At 29.9% G+C, this 22,405-nt stretch overlaps 1 protein-coding gene and 1 long non-coding RNA gene across 2 annotated transcripts; both read right to left on the reverse strand.

Annotated features, from left to right (window-relative positions):
- Nucleotides 1–270: 270 nt before the first annotated feature.
- On the reverse strand, nt 271–4,896 carry LOC112777373 (transcription factor MYB11-like). The gene is made up of 3 exons (XM_025821723.3): nt 4,764–4,896; nt 4,006–4,135; nt 271–1,021 (listed from the first exon to the last, which is right to left on the reverse strand). The coding sequence occupies exons 1-3, from the start codon at nt 4,894–4,896 to the stop codon at nt 271–273; spliced, it is 1,014 nt and encodes a 337-aa protein (XP_025677508.1).
- A 10,223-nt stretch (nt 4,897–15,119) lies between these two features.
- Nucleotides 15,120–20,459, reverse strand: LOC112777240 (uncharacterized). Its single transcript, XR_003190350.3, has 3 exons — nt 19,942–20,459; nt 19,753–19,855; nt 15,120–15,377 (listed from the first exon to the last, which is right to left on the reverse strand). It is a non-coding gene; the product is annotated as an uncharacterized lncRNA (long non-coding RNA).
- Nucleotides 20,460–22,405: the final 1,946 nt, after the last annotated feature.

Below are 22,405 nucleotides of genomic sequence, written 5' to 3' on the forward strand. Positions count from 1 at the left end.
ACAGTTTAAGTAAGTTAAGAAAAAACGATAAAGGGTGAAAAATTATACTTTAAAAAAAATAAGAAAATCCATTCTGGTGATGAGAGCTCTTATACAACTTTAATACAATATCTTCATTTTTCATTACAAGATGAAGGAACAACATTTTTCAGCCGAAACCTAGCTCATTCATAACCATTTCTAAAATATTATTAAACAAAACAAATAATCCACACACATTGTGTTTTTCTTGTTCTTTTTTTGCCATATTATTAATAAGTGTTTGTTTTTTCAAAGCCAATCAAATCCAGACTCTATAATATTTTCCATGTGTTGAAAATCAAAATCCGTATCATACAATGAATCACTCCAAGGCCAATGGAAATGGGTGTCATTGAATGATAATTTTGGATATAACTGCCCTACTGCTTTATCAACTGTGCTAATAATATGTTTGTTATTATTATTATTATTATTACCACTTCCTTCCAACATGTTATTTTCCAAACATGATGATGCTTCTGCAAAGTCCATCTTGAGAAGCTCCGAATAAAGATTATTTCCCTCCGTTTGAAAATCCGCCATGAAATCCAACGCTTCCTCGATATTTTTGTTGTTGTTATTGTTGTTGTTGTCGTTGATATTGGTGTTACTCTCTGAAGATGGTGACACCGGAGACGAAGACGATGAACCCTTCATCTTATAATCCGTGGCATTAACATTATTATTAATGTGATGATTATGGACCATGCCTTCATTATTTTGTTTTGTGATAATTTCTTTGGTGAGTATGACCTTATTATTATTAGGCCATCTTGTGGCTTTAGTCTGGACCAAACAAGAACCAATATTATTTTGTAGGTAATTATTAGGGCATGGCCATTCTCGGGTTTTCGGATTTGGGTTCGGATCCAGTTGGAGCAAGTTTGATGATGAACAATTTTGGGTACCATTTTGAAGCTTTCTTCCAATGTTGGTATTCCAATAGTTCTTGATTTCATTGTCTGTTCGTCCTGGAAGCCTCCCAGCAATCAAGGACCACCTAAGATTATTAATAATAATACATTCATTTAATTGTTACTTATATTAGCATCTACGGCTAAAAAAAAAAACAGAAATTATATATATTTAATTTGTATTAGAAAAGTATATTCATCACTTATATTTACAATAATCAAAATATTTTAAAAGTAAAGTTTAATTATTTTTTTATTTTTATAGTTTTATTAAATTTACAATTAAATTTTATATATTTTTTAATTGAGTCTCTACACTATTTTAAATTTTATAATTAGATTATTCTTAATGTAAAAAATATTAGAATTAACTAAATATTTATTCGTAAATTAAAGGTATATATCCACAATTAAGAACTAGTTGGATATTTGACTATATATTTTTTTTTTAGAAAAATATTTTGTTAATTTTAATATTTTAGTTATTAAAAGAATCTAATTACAAAATTAAAAATAGTGTAGAAATTCAATTGACAAAGAAAAAATATAAAAATTTAATTATAAATTTAGTAAAATTATAAAAACTAAAAAAATAATTATATTATAAACCTAATAAAAGTAATTAAGATAAATTAGTTATGAGTGTTTTTGGAATATACATTAAATATGTTCTACAAAGATATTTATAAATTAGAATTAAATGATATCAATCTCAATTTAACTAAAGTTATACTGTTGAATAACCATTTTAACGGGGCAATTTTTTATAAAAGTTTATAGATCATGTCTATGAAATTAAATTTCATGTCAATCTAAACTAATTTGCTATACTTTGTATTGATAAAAAATTACCGTAATACAAAAGTTTAAAATGTCTATGAGTATGAAATGTTAGATATAGTCTTATTGATATTCAGCTGTCACAAAATGTATAAATAATCTTTATTATAGGTGATTGTAATTCAACGATGAGATTGATAAAAATTAACTATTTTAATTTCATGAAAGTATATGAGTAGTGTAACTTTAGTTGAATTGATATGATATTCGTGTCAACTTATATATTATCTAATTATATATGTCAGTCTTCAAAAAAAAAAAAAAAACACTTACAAAGTCGAAATACAGATATTTAAGAATATTATTATTTGCAATATTGTTGGTTGATAATAATAACAACAATTTTGTTACTTTATTATCTAAGAAAATAATTATGTTATATGGAGATAAAATATCACCAGTTACTGACTAGTCACTCTTATTATAAAGATACATATTAGTATATAGAATGATCATCAAATATTTACATTTAATTTATAATTAGATTGTATAAAGGAATATTTCAAACTCTATATATATTATAATCAAGCAACACCAAGTATATTTAAATTTTTCGTTTAGGGCCATGCATGGAAGATATAAAGTTTAGGACTTTCGCTATATTTACATTTTCTTTTCTTTTCACACCTTTTGTTTCTAACTCCTGAAAAGGCATGGCACCTTTAAAAGAAAAACAAAAATTGAGATCACTGTTAAGGAAAAAAATATGTGGCAACTTAATTAAAGCACATGTGGAAACTTCGAAATTAAAAACTTGATGACGACTTCACAATTATATAAAAAAAGACATAAAAGGTATAAGAGAATAAAAGAAGAAAAGGACGTTAAGAGAAAAAGAAGCCAGGTTGTTATTTTGTCCTACCTAAATATTTTAGTAAGTATTAATAATGATACTATTAATGTTTCTCATCTTATTTATTCAAAATATTTTTAAAGTAATTTAATGTTATTTCACTATAAATTTTGTCAAAAATTATCAACAGAATTGCTGACATGAAAAAAGTACACACAATAATATTTCTAGTTGAACCTATAATTTTTTCCATAGTTTATTGCCTTGGCTCTCCTCTCCTATGAAGATGAGGAATTGATAAATATAAGATAACTTGTATAATAAAATAGTATCATTATTATTATATAAGTCCCTAATAAAATATTATTAGAAAAATTAGTCTTTAACTCTTTTGAAAAATGATAAAATGGTCCTTAATTTATCTAAACAGTAGTATATATAGTAGTTGATGAGGAATTATTAAATTGTCTAAAACTTTAAAAAATTAAAAATTAATTTGTCAATTCGCTTTGTTAGAGATTAATTTGTCCTACGAATTTATAGTATCATCAAATTTCATAGATGTCATAAGAAAAATGAGTTAAAATGCAAATATTTTCATGAAAACAAAATATTAAAAGGTGAGAATTACTTATAAGAGGCGAGAACAAACCAACAAAAAAATAAAAATGTTTTTAGTAGGGACTAGGGAGCGACAATAAACAAACAAAAAAATGGGGCCATGATAATAACTTGCCCAGATATTTTTCCTTTACTTTTTGAAAATATTAAAAACTCAATTGTTTTGTAATTTTTATGTAAAGTTTTTTATATGTTAATAATTTATTTACTTGTGGTGGCATTAGGGATAATAATTAGATAAGAATTAAGATCGTATATAAAAGATTATTATTTGCTTAGAATGAGGATTTTTAATTATATATTTATACATGTTAATTAAAAGAGAAATCTTTGATACAAAAATGAATATTATTGAACATTATGTTAACTCGATAGATAATTCATGAATCCAATAAAAACATCATAATCAGTAGTAAAGTATATTCACCTAATATAATTTTATGCGAATGTACGTATATTATTTATTTATTTATTTATTTATATTATTACAAATATATTTTTGATAATTTTATTCAATTAGAATATAAAGTTATCACAAAAAAAAAAAAATAGGATGATAATAATAAGTTGACAAAGAAGGCTAATATATACATAAAGAAAAAGTATAGGTAAATAATGAAAATATTAAACAATGTAAATAATAGATATATTGGATGTTCATTTTATTAGTGTACGGATGATTATTTTAATATTAAAATTTAGAGAATTAATTTGGAGGTGTAGTATGTTTTTATTTGATTGGTAGTTGTTCATATTATTCAACAAAATCATTCTCCCCCTAACATTCTCCATAAAAAAATAACTAAAATGATTGACCTGTTTCCGAGAAGGTTGTGAAGGCGGATTATAAGCTCTTCTTCATCGTGAGTAATATTTCCTCTTTTAATGCCAGGTCTTAGATAATTCAACCATCTCAGCCTGCAACTTTTTCCGCATCTCTTAAGCCCTATGCATCAAAACATTACATTACATACACTACATTACACAACTACTAAATGTAAATAATTGAAATGCAGTTATATATATAATGACTAATGAGAAATGTTAAGTGAATATCACTTTTTTCTTTTTGTCTTACATTTGAACTAATATTCACTGATTCTCCAAATTTTTACACTAAAAATGTTGGTCGACTAGCATTTTTCATAACTAATAACACATTTTTTTTAATTATATGTAATTTTTTACATTAAAAATGTTAGTCACCTAGCATTTTTCAAAACGAATAACACATTTTTTTTCGATTCCCAGTAATAAAACTATGAAAAAATAAAAAATAAAAAGATGAAAAATATTGTATTTTGTATTTTTTGATTGATTGTTAATTGATTGAATTGTAAATTATGAAAGTAAAACTAAATATATTTAAAATATTGACCTATGAAAAATAAAAGCAAATAAAGATAAGATAAAAATAAAATAAGATAAAATAATAAAAACTAAAATTGTAACTGAATTTATGTATTCTGTTGAGTTGAATTTGTGAATTATGAGACTTTTTTTTTTATTGTTGTCATGAGTTAAAATGAAAGAGTGGTTTAATACTCAGTATGAAAAAATATTTATATACTGACCTGCTCTTTTGGGTAAGTGTCTCCATTTTCCTTCACCATGAATCTTAATGTAGTCTGTGAGAATTTTGTCTTCCATAGCTGTCCATGCTCCTTTGTTCAAACCTTCCTTAGAACAGCAAGGACTCCTTCCCATATCTTTCAGTGCAATTAAGAAAGAGAGTGACAATGCAAGAGGCCAAGGCCACAAAGAAAAAGTAAAATCTATGTCAAGAGATGTGTCGCTGTTACCTCCTTTCTCTCAACATATATATACAATTCTACATTAATACACTACTCTTTATATTATCAAAGTAATTAATTAATAATTACAAGCCTTGCTGGCTAGCTCTCCACCACCAATTATTTGCTTAATAACATATTTTTCCCAAATTTGTGCATGTCTAGAGTGGGGTCATACATATATTTGCCTGTCCTTACCTTTTACTTTATTATGGAATAAAACAAAATAAATCATGTTAATTAATACTAAAATTTATTATTAAAGTAGTCTTTACATATTTATTAATATTTATATAAAGATAAAGTATAGGAAGCCAATGGTCTAAGCGTACAATGTGTACACTGGAGGTTTAAGAAGTATTAGATATGATCATTAGTGTTACATTATCATGTCAGGTTACGCTAATTGGGATGAGTGGTTTCATAATATGGTATTAGAGTTCTAGATCCGAAAGATCAAGAGTTCAATCCTTGGTGAATCCCAAAATCAGCTTACTCTTTTGGGATGAGTTGTTTTATGACATGAGATGTTTATTATTCCTACTATTGGGATGGTTATTCTGGATAGTATGAGTGATGTTCATTTTATTCATGGACTAAAGATTTAGCCCATTATATACATTGTACGCTTAGGCCATTGGCTCCCTAGCACTACTCTTATATAAATTATTCTCTTCAACTATTAGAAGAATTAAATTTATCAAAACAATATAATCAAATTTTTTATAAATATACAAAATTAACCACTATTTTTTTTCATTTTATTTATATTTTTATTATAAATATAAATTTAATTTAATTATATTACTTATAACGTTTGATTATTAGTATGAATTAAGATGTTATTGTTTGTAAAGTTTGATCATAAATATAAAGAATAAATGACCATTTATAGTCATAAAAGATGAAAATACTGACATATGTATTCATGTTAGATCGAAATTGATCTTGTACCCATGAAAGATACACTCCGTATAACAAAAGTATCCTATCTTAAATATGCACTTACTTTGTAGTGATCTAAACCTACGTGGCACTCCAACTCTCCAAAACCCTATCTAGGAGAACCAGAAAATTGGGACATTTGAGTTGGTTCCGTACTGTGTGACGGTGCCGCCTCTGAAACCTTTGCCGTAGGTGTTGAAGCCTTCCTCGACAATGTTGGTGCCTTTAGCATAGCCCGTAAAGGTCTCGCTGTTCCCACCGGAGCTTCGGCTGTAGGAGCAGAACTCGTTCACCCCAGGGTTGAAAAAGTCATCGGAGTAGTTCTTGAAGTCATTGACGCTTCTGGCACCACCTACCAATGCCGTAGCTGGAGAAGTTCTGGCCCTCTTCGTAGCCGATGAAGCTTTGGTTTGGTTGTTGGAGGGTTGGAGTATCACGTAAGTTTGGATCATCACGAAGTAAGTACATATTTAAGATATAGTATTTTTGTCACACGGAGTGCATCTTCTGTGGATATAAGATTAGTTTCGATCTATCATGAGTATATATGTCAGCGTTTTTTCATTTTTTAAGGGTACAAATAATCATTTATTCTAAATATAAATATGTGATCATTTATATTTTTGATAATATTATATATGTAATATCTATAATTATATATTTATTATATTTAATATTATTTAATTATTTAAACAATAATTAAAAAATATAAAATAAAATTATTTTAAATTCATCTATATAATTATACATAAAATTTAGACGTTAATTCAAGTAAAGTAATTTTAATTATTATTACTTTAGCATAACCGATCATAATTAAAATCATAATTAAATATACATATCCGTCATTCATATAATATAAGAATCACTGTATAGATACTTTTGCTTCTATCTAACTTTCTCTCACGCTCTTGAAAGTTTGTTGGATGTAAATTTTCTTATATCGCTATATAATTAATTAAGCACGTTTACATAACGCGGAGAGAAACGTACTGTGAAGAATAAGTGCTCTCATATTTTTTGTATTTTGTTTTTTTACCTTGTCTTCAGAATTCAATACTCAAACATCATAATTTTGTACTAGAATATTAATAAAAAATGTTGTAGGCATTTTGCCTCAATCTGAATTTATTTCATATACAGAATAATGTAAAGACACTACAAACCATGATTGATGATTCTTTAGTGACATTTGAAGAAATTTACTAAATTATACAAAAGTGAAGCTATATAAACAAGTAGCATTTTTATAAGCGAGCTAATGCTACACGAAAATTTTCAAATGTTCTTAGAATATCAGTTTTAGTAATTTTAACCATTGATTTCAATTAATATTGTTAGGAATAAGTAGTATGACCACAATTCAATCAATCACGTGTTAAATAATTTGTTATTGTTATTATATTAAAATGTTAATATAATTTGTTATTGTTATTATATTAAAATGTTAATATAATAACGTCCTTGATTAAATTTAGAGATTTATTATTGTGATAGTGATTACAATATTGAGAGATGAATTTTTTATAATTTAATCTAAATTGTTCTTGGTTATAGAATTATTAAAAAGGACATTAATAATCCGAAAAGATCAATATATATATAATGGTCTTCATTGGATGGAGATTAATAGATCTCATTTATTAAATTATATATATAGATGGTGCATATAGAGATATGACCATTGAACTGACTCACTCTGAGAATTCCTAATGGTTATAATTACCGCATATTTGTCAATAGGATATTTTCAAGATGAGATGAATATAATAATAGAGTTTCATTTGACATACGACTGTCATAGTAATTAATAATGTATTTATTATACTTTGATTCCGGACACTAATACCCTAGGATGCTAGTTAAATGGATATTGGGTATGATTTAAATACTTGTAGAATTAATGATTTGTCAATAAGGAATCCGTCAACCCTTGGTAAAGAGTTTGAGCTCTATGATTATAATGACTGAGATGAATAAAACCTTGGTCAAGAGGATTGAATGAAGGAAGAAATGAGTTTCTTAGGTCATTCACAGTTCATTATAATAATGATAACAAATTAGAGTTTGACAATTAAACCATACTCTAAGGGTTAACCAAGAGCTGGAAAGATGGAAGGAATTATACTTTGTTCTTCTGAGGTTCTTAGTAAAAATATATTACTTCATACTATCGGGTCGTTGAGAAGTGTTGCTAGACGCCAACCTTGATTAGTAAATTTAGTATGACTAATTTACTACCCGCTTAGTATTGAACCTATGGGGTCACACACTAACGAGTATTCTAATATTTGCTTAGAATTATTTAATTATTATTTTGATTTGATCAAATAAATAATTATATTAATTTAAATAGAATATTATTATATTCTTTGCTAGCACTAAGAATATAATAATAGTATGATAATTGAGAATATTATATGAGATTTGAGAATAATTAGTTATTCTATTTCTAAACTTGATTTCTAAATTTTGATGAGATCCTAACTGATTTTGTTTCAAATTGAGTTATAATATGATTCATAAATTTGAAAGATTCAAGTTTAAAATAACAAGATATGATTTAAATTTGAATTGAGAATCAAATTTAAAATCAGTAACAAATCTCATACTATATATATGTATGCCAAGAGTAGAGGAAGGTGACAGACGAGAATAACAAGAGTTTTATTCCGTTACCTCTATACACATAAACGTATGTGAGCTTGATTCTTGGAGAAGAACTTTATGGCGTGCAAAGAGTTGCAAGAGGTTTCTCAATTTAAATCAGATGTCCATTGGTCAAAGAGTTGACAGCAAATGTTGGTCTCAGTGTGGATACGCATATAGCGACTTCGTACTATCGACGGAGAAAGTGATTTTTACTAAAGCGTCTAAAGGTATTTAAATCTGATCTATATATATTATTGGAATAAAGTTTAAGCACAAAATAGATCTTTAAGGATTACTTTCTTTTCTTCCGCTGCATGTTATGAACACATGATAATCCTTCAAATATTATTAGAACAGATATTTTAAAAATATTTAAAAAATTTTTCTATATATGTTAATAAAATGGTTTTAACTTTTATATATTTTTTATTCTCTTTAAGAACAACAGCATTTATAACTAACTTAGATTGATTAATTGGTTAGTTCACTCGTCCGCTTAAATAAGTATATAAAAGGTTTGAATTTCGCCTAGGGCAAGCAATAATTTATTAGCCAGCGACGAATCTTTAAATAAAGATCAAATATGCGACGAATTAGTTCTTAACCTATCGAGTTAAATGATACCATAACAAATAAAAATAATTATCTCCAGTAAAAATAAATTAGGTGATCTATCAAAAGTTTATTTTTTGATGTGTTATAAAATATGTCTAGATTTAAGTTATTTTAGAATCCTAAATTTGTTAATAAATTAAGTTTAGATTCATGAAATAGTATGATTGGTTTGTCAAGCATACTTGAGTCCATTAAAACAAAAATAACTTATAAATAAAAAAATAATCTAGGGTATATTCGTTTCTTTACAAAAAAAAAAATTAGTTATTTTTCTTAAATATTATAAAAGTTAATCTTTCTTAACAATTTTGATATTAATTTTTTTTAATAATAAATCTTTCTAAGGATCATTTTAGAATATTTTTTCTTAAAATTTATTAGAGACCAATAAAATGTGTAAAATCAGATTTGAGTGTCTATGCTAAATATATAATATTATTTAGAATAAGTATAATAAATTTAAAATATTCAAATTAAACTTCACCATAAATAAATTTTTGTAATTGGGATAAATTATTTATAAAGTTGTTTTTATCTTAATAGGATGAAGTATGCTTGCCGGATAAATTACTATTTGACAAATCTAAACCTAATCGATTAACAAATTTAGGATTCTAACAAAAATTAAACCTAAATCTATTTTATAACACATCAAAAAATAAACTCTCCAAGGTCATCTAATCTATTTTTATTTAAGATAATTATTTTTTATTTATGGTACCTCTCAATTTAATAACTCAATAATAATTAATTTGTTTTACATATGAGTTCTATATATCTAAAAATTTAATACTAACAAATAAATTACTATCAAATTTGTAAACACAAAATAATATTTGAAATTCTATACTTATTTAAACGGGCAAGTAAACTAACTTGTTCACCAAACGTAATCTTTCATTACAAACAAAGTCTATAGGAATGTTTATGAGTAAAGTATCGTTTTTATCCTTAACGTTTGGAGTAAATTTTATTCGTGTCCCTAACGTTTAAATCGTCCTATTTGTATCCCTAACGTTTGTAAAAGTGATTCAATGTTATCCTGCCGTCAATTACACATCATGAGCGCTTTAGTTTGAGTTTTAAAAATCTCTTCTTGAAGTTAGAATACAAATGTTTGGAATAGAATCGATGATCTACTTCGAAAAATAGCTCATCAAATGTTGAAACTAATTCCTACAACATTTACATAATTTACTTTTCTAGGTATATAATTGAATCTAAACATAAATAGTGGGTATAATATTAAAATCGAACACATCCAAGTGAGACCTAATTGAGAATGAATACATCCAAGTGAGAATAATTGAAAAATATAATCTGATTTATTAGTATAATTGATAGTAGGATAACATTAAATCACTTTTATAAACGTTAAGGATATAAATAGGACGATTAAAAATAAGACTTACCCCAAACGTTGGAGACAAAAACGATACTTTACCGGAATGTTTATTTATATTATATAATAGAATACAATATCTTATACTATTTTACCCTGCCGTCTTATTTTGTTAGATAACGGGAGGGAGGAATATAACTGAAAGATTGAATAAAAGTGTCTAATTTGAGGTAAATTCCAATTCTTTTTAAATTTAAGATACAGTTTTTTTTTTTTTTTTTTCCGACAGAAGATGTTTCTTCTTCAATAATTTAGAATACATAATAATTTCTACGGTAGAAACTGTGGTCCGACTTGTAAATTTCATTTGTTTGAACTTTACAGATTCTTTTGTTTGTCATTTTCTAAATTCGGATTCCCCAAATAGATAAAATATATTATTTAAAAATGCTTTTGAAAATTTGAATTGCAGTCAAGGAACAACAAATATAGGAAAGAGACATAAGCACATCCACGAAACTGTAAATGTATGTACTTCAGTGCAGATACTATTGCCGAAGAAGGTTCAACAGAATTTTATGTGTCGAGAAATAAAAAAAAAAAATTACTAATAGTATCATTATACTCCCGTAAAAAAAAATTGTTATATATATATAGCTAAAGTATATTATTAGAGCTAATAGAATATTTTTTTAAAAAATTAAAGGTATCTACAATTAAAATTTTAATTAAATTTTTGATCATATATTTTTTACAATATTCTATTAATTTTAATATTTTTGATACGAAAAAAATTTAATTACTAAACTAAAGGTAGTATAAGAACTCAACTAAAAGAAAAAAAAATATAAAAACTTAATTCTAAATTTGATGAAATTATAAAAATTAACAGAATAATTAAATTTATTTATTATTATAGTGCCGTTAAAATTAAGATCATACTTTTTATATTTTGACAATTTTATTATTTTTATTTTTTAATTAAAAAATATTGTCAAATAATAAAAAAAATTATTTTAATTATAATGAGATCTTTAAAATGTTGTCAACATTGCATAAATATCATAGCCCCATACTAATAACCATTATAGCATGGACCACAATGACAATGGCTATTATTGTTGTAGTAGTGATTGGTGGCAGATTGGAGCTACACGATGAAATTAATTTCTAAATTAAGATATTGGCTATATTATGTAAATTTAGCTGGAAATCTAGATATGTTTTGAATATGAAACAAATCCAGAGCTTTGTCGATTGTCGTTACCAAAAGGAAAAAGAAAAATTAAGAGCTGATGACCACATAGTTAAGTAGCAGTGTATCTTACTAGGAAGTGGAAAGCATGAATCATTTGCTTTTACATTGTATTGAAGAGTTTAATTTTGATACACCGACAATTATATATATTCTTTTGAATGATCATTCACGTAATTAATGTAAAAAGTAGTTATTTTTACTGATATGACATTACGTAATTAGACACATATGTAAAACTACTTTACATTAACGGTATATCAAAATTAAATTTGGAATCGAATGGGGTTATGCCAAATAATTTAAAAGATAGAAAGAAGAAGGTGGATTATTGCCAGTTTGGGTGAGGTAGTGGAACTGGAATCAAAGAAACAATCAATTTTGAAAAGAGCATGGGGAATATGAATCAAGGACAAAGTACTCTCATGATGATGTGGATCAATAATCATCAAGAGCAAAGAGAAATGCTGGATATGTGCTGAATTATTTATCCCAAGTTCTAGAATGTTTTTGCAACTTGGTGGAGTGGGGTAGGGTGGGATTTATTTTCTTATTTTCTTTGATTTATTGAGTATGTGACTCTACGTTATTACTAGGATTTTCATCAGACATATTATAATTTTACACTTCTCAATCGCATACACAATTACAACACAAAACCATGCACAAATCGTGATACAAAATGTAGAATTTGACAATTTTTAATAAAGATATCCCATTAAACGTGTCAATTTGTTATATAGGTTTTTATGTTTTGCAAATTAAAGATAATTGAAACTTAAGGTTCGTGATTTATATTTGTGGAGCAGAACCAAATTTCTCTTTGCGAGTACTAATTTTGTTAGAAATGCATCAAAATCTCCCGTTTAGCATAAAGAAGTTAACAAAGAAGAGAGCAAATTTGGCAGAATCAAACATGTATCCAAATAATTAAACGTATCCAAATAATTAAACATGAAGACAAACTAATAATTGTGTATTTAGATATAACAAACTAAACAAGTAACACTTTACAGAATAAAAAATATGTTTTCAGTACATAATTTAGAATCTTCGCAAAATTTCAAAGGATTCAAATGGAAAAGGGAGTAGACTTTGACAAAGTTAAATAAAAGAGACTTGCACAAATGTAAACCGCAGGGAAGATGGATTCTTTTCAATTTTTTTACAATTGAGAGAGTAAAGTGTGATCTCTCACCATTAATTTTATAAGTAGGATCAATAATAAATATGAGAGAGAGCAATGAAGAGTTAGAGATCACACTTTACATTGTCAATTTTTTTTAACAATTGAGAGGATATATTCCCAAGAAAAGTAAAGAACAAAATAAAGAAAAATGGAAGCTAAGAAACCTTACTCAAAAACTAACTTTAGCCAATCACAAAAATGGTTGGGATATGTGAGAAAGTAAGTGTATTTCTAGGGAGAAATTTCAAACCTTTATTCTTTGTTCCCATCCCTGTTTATAAATACTTGACCAATTCCTTATCATCACATAATAATTCACAGTTTCTTCATCCATAACCATTTCCAGCAAGACATACTCAACCCTCCGATCATTAATCGAAGCCTCCCTTTGACTTGATCCCTTTGCGCAACACTTCCTTGTCAATTCGAAACTTAACTGTAAACCACCTTGAATCATTATCAAGAACTCATTTCTATATCTCCCACCTAACCTTGATCATTCCTTCTACTCGACTTTCCACACATTTTGTTGAGTAACAGTTTCACAACAAAATATTTGTTATAAAGATAAAATAAATTTAGTCAAAATCTAACTATACAAATTTTAGTTATTGTTTCACTTGAATTTTGGTAATCTCGACAGGGTGTCGAATCAAGCTTGTATCAAGATTTTTGTTCGAAAAGCAGATACGACTCTTTTAAAAAAGAGTAAACTCGACCCAGAAATTAATTAGTATTTGTGTCAAGAAAGAAAAATGTATAAAATTCGACCAAGTTAGATGTCGAATCGAAAAATAGATAGAACCTAAACAAAATAATATAGTTGAAGTTTACAAAATGGAATACTTGACTAGACAAGGAGAATTAAAACAAATATAAATACATAATAAAATAACTGAGATTTAAAGTAAACAGACATTAGTGTACTTGAACGAGATAAATTGAAAATGTCAGAACAGATAAATTTAAAATAAAAGAAACAAAACCAATAAAGGAAATAAATAAAAGGTTGACTCCAGACATTCACATGCGCACATTTCACGATCTTCCGTTACATCGCTGGAATTGGAAATGTTTGCAGAGTTTTTGTGTGATGATGAAGTGTTTTGATTAAAGTCCCCTTTATTCTTCTAAACGTCTTCTATTTATAGACCTTTAGGATAGATTTGTTCCTGAAGAACCTTGACCACGACCTAGTTCTTTTTTTTCTTCAGGCCACGACCTTGTCTTGACCCTGAAGAATATTCATAGTGGACTCCCCACATTCTGTCTTGTCTTGGTCTCCAAACCCCACATTCTTGCATTGTACTCACATTTAATCACATGGTTTATCTGATTTTGAACCTGATTCTTGACTCATTTCGAATCATCAAGTCCTCGACTTCGACTATTATTCCTATTGTCGTCGAAGGTGGATTTTTCTATAGTCAAATATATGATCCGTCGATCGTGTCCTAAACTCCTATGGATCGTAGTTGAATTTCTTCCTAGGTCGAAATTCGTACCAACAGTTATAACAACTTTTTTTAGTTGATAAATTATAAAAAATTTATTGGTGTTAAAAAAATATTATATGATATGTGTTTTAAATGTTCATAATATAAATAGATCAAGTATTATTTAGAAGTTATTAATTTACATTTTTAGAATGTTCAATTTAATTTGATATATTTTGATTTTGTTTATTTAGTTGCTAAATTGGGATTATGTTACGGGTTTAGGTTTTCTTTATTTTAACCTAATAAGAGGTTATAAATACCTCATAAATTATTGTAGTCGTTATTCAATGATTAAAGGTATGAAATATCCCTTTTTAGTTTCGTGATGAAACCATGATGTAGACAGGTAAGGTTGAGTGAGTCATTCTCTTGTTACATCGAGAAATTGGGTAGCAGGTTGAGGAGTCCATTGGCGTGGACAAGTTAGGTTAAGGAGTCACTTTCTTGTTGCATCAAGAAATCGGGTAGAAAGTAAAGTGGTTCTCTTTGTATTCAATTTCAATCTATGTCTTTTATTTTCTATTTCAATTTCAATGTATATTTTTCATTCGATTTGAATTTTTATCTTCTTGTTTATCTTTTTTTGCTTATCACTATATGTACATTAAAAATTAACTATCGAAATAATTACTATGTATTTATGTATATTTATATATGAGGAATACTAAGAAACTATCAGAATTTATTATTTTTGGTCATCACTTAACCATCAACTTAATTTCTTAGTCTAATTTCTTTAGTCTAATAATCTAACAGCATAGTTCCTCTCTCTATTACTCTGCTAGGGCACGACACCTAACAGAAATGTGGAGGGTAGTGATAGAAAGTCCGTGTACACTGTCGTGAACCAGATCCGATTGTACCTAATCGTGTGTTTGCGCCAAGTGCTGATCAAAGCCTGCAATGGAAACATCTACATCAGTAAATAGAACAGAAAATCCAAAACCAAAAGATACATATGAAGAAGAGGAAGAATCATTTATAATATACGATGAAGAGGATATCGCTGAAGGAGTCCAAAAATGCAAATATAGTATTGTGGGGAAGCTATTAATTGAGAAGACTATCAACCCTAGTTGGGTTCAAAATGCAATGTACAACATATAGAGAAAACCTGAGGGCTTTCAGATGAAAGAAATCTAAAATAAAATCTACTATTTTTTCTTCAAGAAAGAAGGAGACATGAAGAGAGTACTAAAAGGAAGCCCATGGATATTTAGGAACTCATGGCTGATAATGGAGAAATGGGAGAGGAACATAAACATAGAGGAAATGGAGTTCACTAAACCAGAGGTAAATGTCCAGATCTGGAATATATTGGATCATTGTAAAACAATAAAACTGGGTTGGAAGCTAGCAGCAATGGCAGGAGAAGTCCTAGAGTGTAACCTATATGATGGAGGTAATGGACAGGGGCTATTTATCAAAGCAAAAGTAAAGATAGATGTAAACCAACCAATCAAGAGAGGAACAAACATAGGAAGCAAGAAAGATGGGATAGCTTGGGGGACTTTAAGTATGAAAAACTACCCACTGGACATGATGAAGAAACATGTGAAGAGGCAGAAGAAAAAGAAGATGGGAGCAAACAAAAATTCAAGGGTCTTGGAACTTGGATAAGAGCTGATACCATGGGGATAAGGGTCAGTGATAGTCGGGAAAATAAAGGGAAAGTTGGGGAAGGAACAAGATCTGAAAAAGATGGGAGAAACCAACAAAAAGAGAGTCAACAAAGACTGTTAAACAAACTGGCTAATCTAACAGTAACAGACAACAGATAATCCAAGCAAAACACAAGCAACAACAAAGCCATTACTCAAGTGCAAACAACCAAGAAAGATAATGGAAAAGAGAATGAAAAGAAAGGAAAAGGATTGGAGAAAGACAAAGACACACAAACAAGCCAAACACTGAGACAACAAAACAAAGAAGAAACAAAAAAAGGAGAGAAGCCCAAGGAAGAAGCCAGAAATGAAGAGATAAGCATTGAAGAGGAAAACGCGACAGAGGTACAGGGAAAATAGGAGAGGAAAAGATGGAAAAGAAGAGCCAGAGAATCAGAAAATAACAACTCAAACAAAGAAGAAAAATGAGTACAGATGCAAAGAGGAAGCTGGCAGAAGAAGTACCTGTGGAGATTAAAGAGGAAGAGAAGAAAACAAAGAAACATCAATCAAACCCACCAACGGCAGTGGTTGCTAAGCAACCCTGCCGAGACCAATGAAGCTTGTTAGTTGGAACTGTCGTGGGCTTGGGAACCCATGGACAGTTAGAGCTCTTAATAAGCTCTTGAAACAAAAAGATCCCAATTTGTTTTCCTAATGAAAACAAGGAAGAAAACTAATGAAATTAACACTCTAAGAAGAAGAGGAGGTTCGGAGAATGTTATAGGAGTGGATTGCAGAGGGGAAGGCAATCGGGAGGACTAGCGGTCATATGGGGGAAGGAGCTAACAGTTGAGATAAAATCAATGTCGCTAAACCACATTGATATAGTAGTTAAAGAAGAAGGGAACAACAGGCAATGGAGAGCCACAAGATTCTACGGATGCCCAGAAATAACTAACAAGCACAAATTATGGGAACTCCTAAGATCTCTAGGACAAGCAAACAATATGCCATGGATGGTATTTGGGGACTTCAACCAAGTACTCGAACAAAAAAAGAAGTAAGGAGGATTGTCGGTGACATTTTCACAAACAAGAGGTTTCAAGGAGGCACTTCAAACAAATGAACTACTGGACCTTGGGTTTGTTGGCCACGCATTTACTTGGACAAACAATCAAGGAGGGAATCAAAATGTATAGGAAAGGTTAGATAGAGCCACTGTAAATATCAGTTGGAAGGAGGCTTTTCCTAGAACTGTGGTACAACATTTGCAAAGATATAGGTCCGACCATAGTCCAATTCTCATAGATATGGTGGGAGATTCAACTTTCAAGAAAAAGAGGGTAAAAAAGTTCAGATTTAAAGATGTGTGGCTGGAAAAGGAAGAGTGTGAAGAAATTGTCAAAAGAACTTGGATCTCGAGCAACAGTAGAGTGAAAAGGAAGCTAAAAATTTGTAGTAAATCGTTGGAAGAATGGGGGAAGAATCAATTCGAGCAGATTCCAAAGGTGATTGTAGAAAAACAGAAGAGACTAGAAGATGTGCAGCAAGGTCCTCAAACAGAACAAGCAGTGGCTAAAGCAAAGATGTTGCAAGGAGAACTAGATGAGCTGCTAAAGTAAGAAGAGATTTGGTGGGCGCAAAGGTCGAGAGCCTCATGGTTGAAAGCCGGTGATCGCAGTACGAAATTCTTTCATAAAAAAGTCACACAAAGGATGAGGAGAAATAGAATCCAAAAAATTACAGATGCAACTGGAGTTGTTCATGAGGAGGAAGGAAAAATAGAAGTGGTTATAACAGAATTTTTTGAGACTCTTTTTGCAGGGAAAGGTATTGAAAATGTGAAGAAAGTCACTGAAGTAGTTAGGGACAAAATTTCAAATGAAAGGCTAAGCATTATCCAAGAGGACTTCTCAAAAGAAGAAGCAAAGAAAGCTCTTAGCCAAATGCACCCAACCAAGGCGCCAGGCCCGGATGGAATGCCGGCACTGTTTAATCAGAGAATGTGGAGCATAATTGGAGAAGATGTGACCAGTTGGGCTCTTGATGTGTTGAATAATAGAGCAGATTCTACAGAGGTAAATAAAACTCATAGATGTCTAATCCCAAAGACTAGCAATCCAACTCACACAAAATATTTCAGGCTAATATCACTTTGCAATGTGCTATTCAAGATTGTCACTAAGACGATTGTGAATAGATTGAAGATTATTTTACCCGAAATTGTGGGAGAATATCAAAGTGCCTTCATCCCCGGAAGACTTATAACTGAAAATGGGTTAGCAGCTTTTGAGATATTCCATTTCATGAAGAAAAAAAAGGATGGAAGCAAAGGTTACATGGGACTGAATTAGATATGGAGAAAGCATACGATAGGGTGGAGTGGGCCTTTTTAATTGAAGTGATGAGAGCTATGGGGTTTCTGCAACGATGGCTAGACCTTATATGGAGGTGTATAAGCTCGGTAACTTTCTCTATTCTACTCAATAGGAGCCCATCAAAAGAGTTTAAACCCGAAAGAGGAATCAGACAAGGGGATCCACTATCCCCTTATCTATTCATTTTGTGTGCGGAAGTGTTCTCCAATCTTTTGAGGAGAGCACAAGAAAGAAACGCCATTCAAGGCATCAAGATAGCCAGATCAGCCCCAGAAATTTCTCATTTGTTATTTGCTGACGACAGCATAGTCTTTCTCAGAACATCAGATCAAAGCATCTTGATAGTGGTAAAGATTCTTAAAGCCTACCAACTAGCTTCAGGACAGAGAATTAACCTGGCCAAGTCGGAGATTTTCTTTAGCCGAAATGTGCCTCCTACCAGACAAATTCTTATCCAAGATTGGTTGAATATTAAGGTAGTGAAAAATCACTCAAAATACTTGGGAATCCCAACAGTTGTTGGGATGAGTTTGTCCAAGAGAGGACCTAGAAGAAGCTAAAAGGATGGAAAGAGAAATCGTTATCTAAGGTGGGGAAAGAAGTCTTAATTAAGTCAGTGGCGCAATCAATTCCTTCCTACATAATGAGTTGTTTTCAGTTACCAAAGAGTCTATGCAACCATCTGGAAAGAATCATCAGCAATTTCTACTGGGAAAGTAAAGAGGGAGAGAGGAAGATTTACTGGGTGGCGTAGGATAAGATGTGTGAAGCAAAGAATGAAAGTGGATTTGGGTTCCGGAATTTCGAAACTTTCAACCAAGCGCTTTTGGCCAAACAGGGATGGCGCCTAATTAAAAATCCGGAATCCCTAACAGTTAGAATGTTGAAGGCAAAGTATTTTGCAAGAAAGAAGTTCACATGCGCAGACATAGGTTTCAACCCTAGTTACACTTAGAGGAGTACTTGGGGGGCAAAATGGGTTTTGGACCTGGGTGGACTTTGGCAGATCGGTTCAGGCAAAGATGTGAGAATTTGGGGTGATTTGCGGCTTCCTAACTAAAACGGTTTTAAGGTATGTAGTACTAGAACAGGTTTTGACAAGGAAGCTACAGTGGACAACCTATTCAACATAGAAGACAGAAGCTGGAACCAAGACATAATCAGAAATACCTTTCTACCTTTTGAAATTGAACAAATTCTAGCTATCCCCATAAACAATCAGGCATAACATGACAACTACTTTTGAAAATTCAACAAGAAAGGAGAGTATGAGGTAAAAGGAGCGTACCATCTTATTAGAAGCCACAACAAGGGACCAGAGAACAACAGTGCATTAATCCAAACAGAACAACAATTCTAGAAAAAGCTTTGGAAGATGAACAAATCGCTACCTACAGGAAACAATTTGCAGAGGAGAGGAATTAGATGCTCAGGAATTTGCCCTAGATGTTGGAAAAAGGAGGAATAAGATACTCACCTTTTAAGAGACTATGAGTGGGTACAAAGGCTCTGGTTTATCTCGCCCCTCACGCTAAGGACAGAAGCGGCGACTGAAATTCTTCTCCAAGATTGGATTCGTTCCATGTTGGTCAAAATTGGGGAGGAAATGAGTGATTTTTTTTTTTTGTGTGTGCGCTCCATAGTATTTGGCAAGGGAGGAACAAACTTGTCTTTGAGAATGTTCAAATGGCACTGGAAGATCTTCTCCAAAAAACTCAGAAAGCGCTCAAAGACACAATCCATCCCGTACACTCTACGACAGCGATGCAGAAGACGCCTCCTGGGAGTTTGAGCTCTAGCACTTGGATCGTGCCTCCCCCCTAGATAGTACAAGATGAATGTTGATGCGGCTGTGATTAATGGAAAAAACGGTAGTGTAGGTATGGTAATTAGAGATTGGGAGGGGGTAGTTATGGATGTTGCCACGTTGGAGACTCATTACTTACTTTCAGTTATAGAAGCAGAGGCAATGGCAATATTTATGAGCTTGAATATAGCAGTCCAAGGATTTTTTTTGATTTGGAAATAAAAGGTGATAACATTGGAGTTGTAGAGGCTTTAGTCTCAACACATAACCTTACTAATCCTTTTGGCACCATCATAACAAACTGTAAAGCTCTTTTGAATAGGTTTAGGCTTTACAAATTTTTACATGTGAAAAGAAGAGACAATTTAGTAGCGCGCTCTCTAGCTAATTTAGCATTTATCAGACCAAACTTAATATGGCTTGAAAAAACTCTCTTAGAAATTTGTAATCTGGTCCATTTAGATATTTTGGGCCTTGCTGTTTAATAGAAAGTTTCCTTTCAAAAAAAAATAATCTAACAACATATTTTATCCAATAATTTTAAATATTGATGCTAACTAATTAATTATTAGAATAATAAAAATTATTTGCCGTAATAAAACAATCAAACTTTATATACCAAACTTTTCTATTACAATAAAAGTCGTTCATAACCAATTAAGTTATAGGACACAAGTCTACTACGATTTAAAATGACAATTTCAAGCGTAATAAATAAAAAAAAGGTGGACGTGAAGTCGACTTTATGTGAAGTTGATACCTGAGAGCCATTAAATGATTTGACTGATTTAACTAAATTTTCATCCAACGACTCTCAGGTATCAACTTTACGTAAAGTCGACTTTACCTGAGTTTTCACCATAAAAAAATGCTAAATGATAAAATTGCTCAAGGCCAATATGTGTATTAAGAATTAACTCATAAGGAAAAGGAAAAAAAAAAAAAAAGTGTTGCGCGATACAGTAAATACTAAATAGAATAAACAGAACGGCGATCACATACAAAGTTTGGAAAGTTCAGATTTCAGAAGAACATGTGCCCAATATATTGGAATGTTGAACCAAGAAGGCGATCCATCCAAAACAAAAAGAAAAGAAAAGAACACACAGTAACTCACATGCAAGATAGTTACATAACCGTACCATGCTTCAATTTGATCCAGCATATTTTATATGTGGTCAAAAGAGGACATGGAACTAGACAAAATGAAATGATTACAAAGGGAAAACCATTCTCGATTGAAACCCTCTTGTCGGGAATAATGCAAATAATGGCATGTATTGTTTGAGAAGTAACGGCAACTTCGCCTTACATTTCCTTCATTTTCTAACACATTATAACTATTATACAATATGAAAGATTGTCAGATATACCACTTTACTTTTTTGAACATTAATATTCCGGTCCTCATCATTATTGAGATTTATTTATTAAATAATTTATATATTTACCAAAGTGGAGAAAAAATTTTAGGCTACGAGATTTCAGTTTAATTAACAAGTATTTCATGTTTATTATGATATGCTATTAGAAAGTTGACACTATAATAATAATAATAATAATAATAATAATAATAATAATAATAATAATAATAATAGTAAATATTTTTTTTAATCTTTGATTATCATTTCGAAAGACAATAAATTCTTCTATAATCAAAATTTTTTTTAATTTATCTTAACTATTCATATAATTAGACTTGGTTTGGTAAAACTTTTTGAAGAGATGCTTGTACTTTTTAAAAGTTCATACTCATTATTTTGTGTTTGATAAATCAAAAAGACCATGTGCTTGTGCTTGCAGCTTTTAAAAGATGGGGTACTTTTGAAAGCATCTAAAATAGAGCTTTTCAAAGTTAGCTTGTACTTTTTAAAATTTAAAAGTTTAATATAACCTCATATGTTAACTAATTTCAAATTTAATGCTTGCATTTATGTCTATTATAGAATTTTTAAATTTTAAAAATTATTTTACCAAACGCAATTGTTGTTGCTTGTGTTTATTGAAAGTTGTTTTTAATTTGATTTACCGAACATAAATGTTACTACTTTTAAAAAACCATCTTTTAAAAATTAACTTTTATAAGCTACTTTTGAAAAGTAAAAATTTTACCAAATTAAGTTTTAGTTTAAAC

Source organism: Arachis hypogaea, chromosome 19 (genome assembly GCF_003086295.3).
Source record: "Arachis hypogaea cultivar Tifrunner chromosome 19, arahy.Tifrunner.gnm2.J5K5, whole genome shotgun sequence".
NCBI classification, from domain to species: Eukaryota; Viridiplantae; Streptophyta; class Magnoliopsida; order Fabales; family Fabaceae; genus Arachis; species Arachis hypogaea.

Excerpts from the sequence above, each read along its gene's own strand:
- LOC112777373 (XM_025821723.3), bottom strand. The coding sequence starts at position 4,896 with ATGGGAAGGAGTCCTTGCTGTTCTAAGGAAGGTTTGAACAAAGGAGCA. Across the intron at positions 4,136-4,763 it reads ACACTTACCCAAAAGAGCAG|GGCTTAAGAGATGCGGAAAA; the intron begins GTCAGTATATAA and ends TTTGATGCATAG. Across the intron at positions 1,022-4,005 it reads CACAACCTTCTCGGAAACAG|GTGGTCCTTGATTGCTGGGA; the intron begins GTCAATCATTTT and ends TAATAATCTTAG.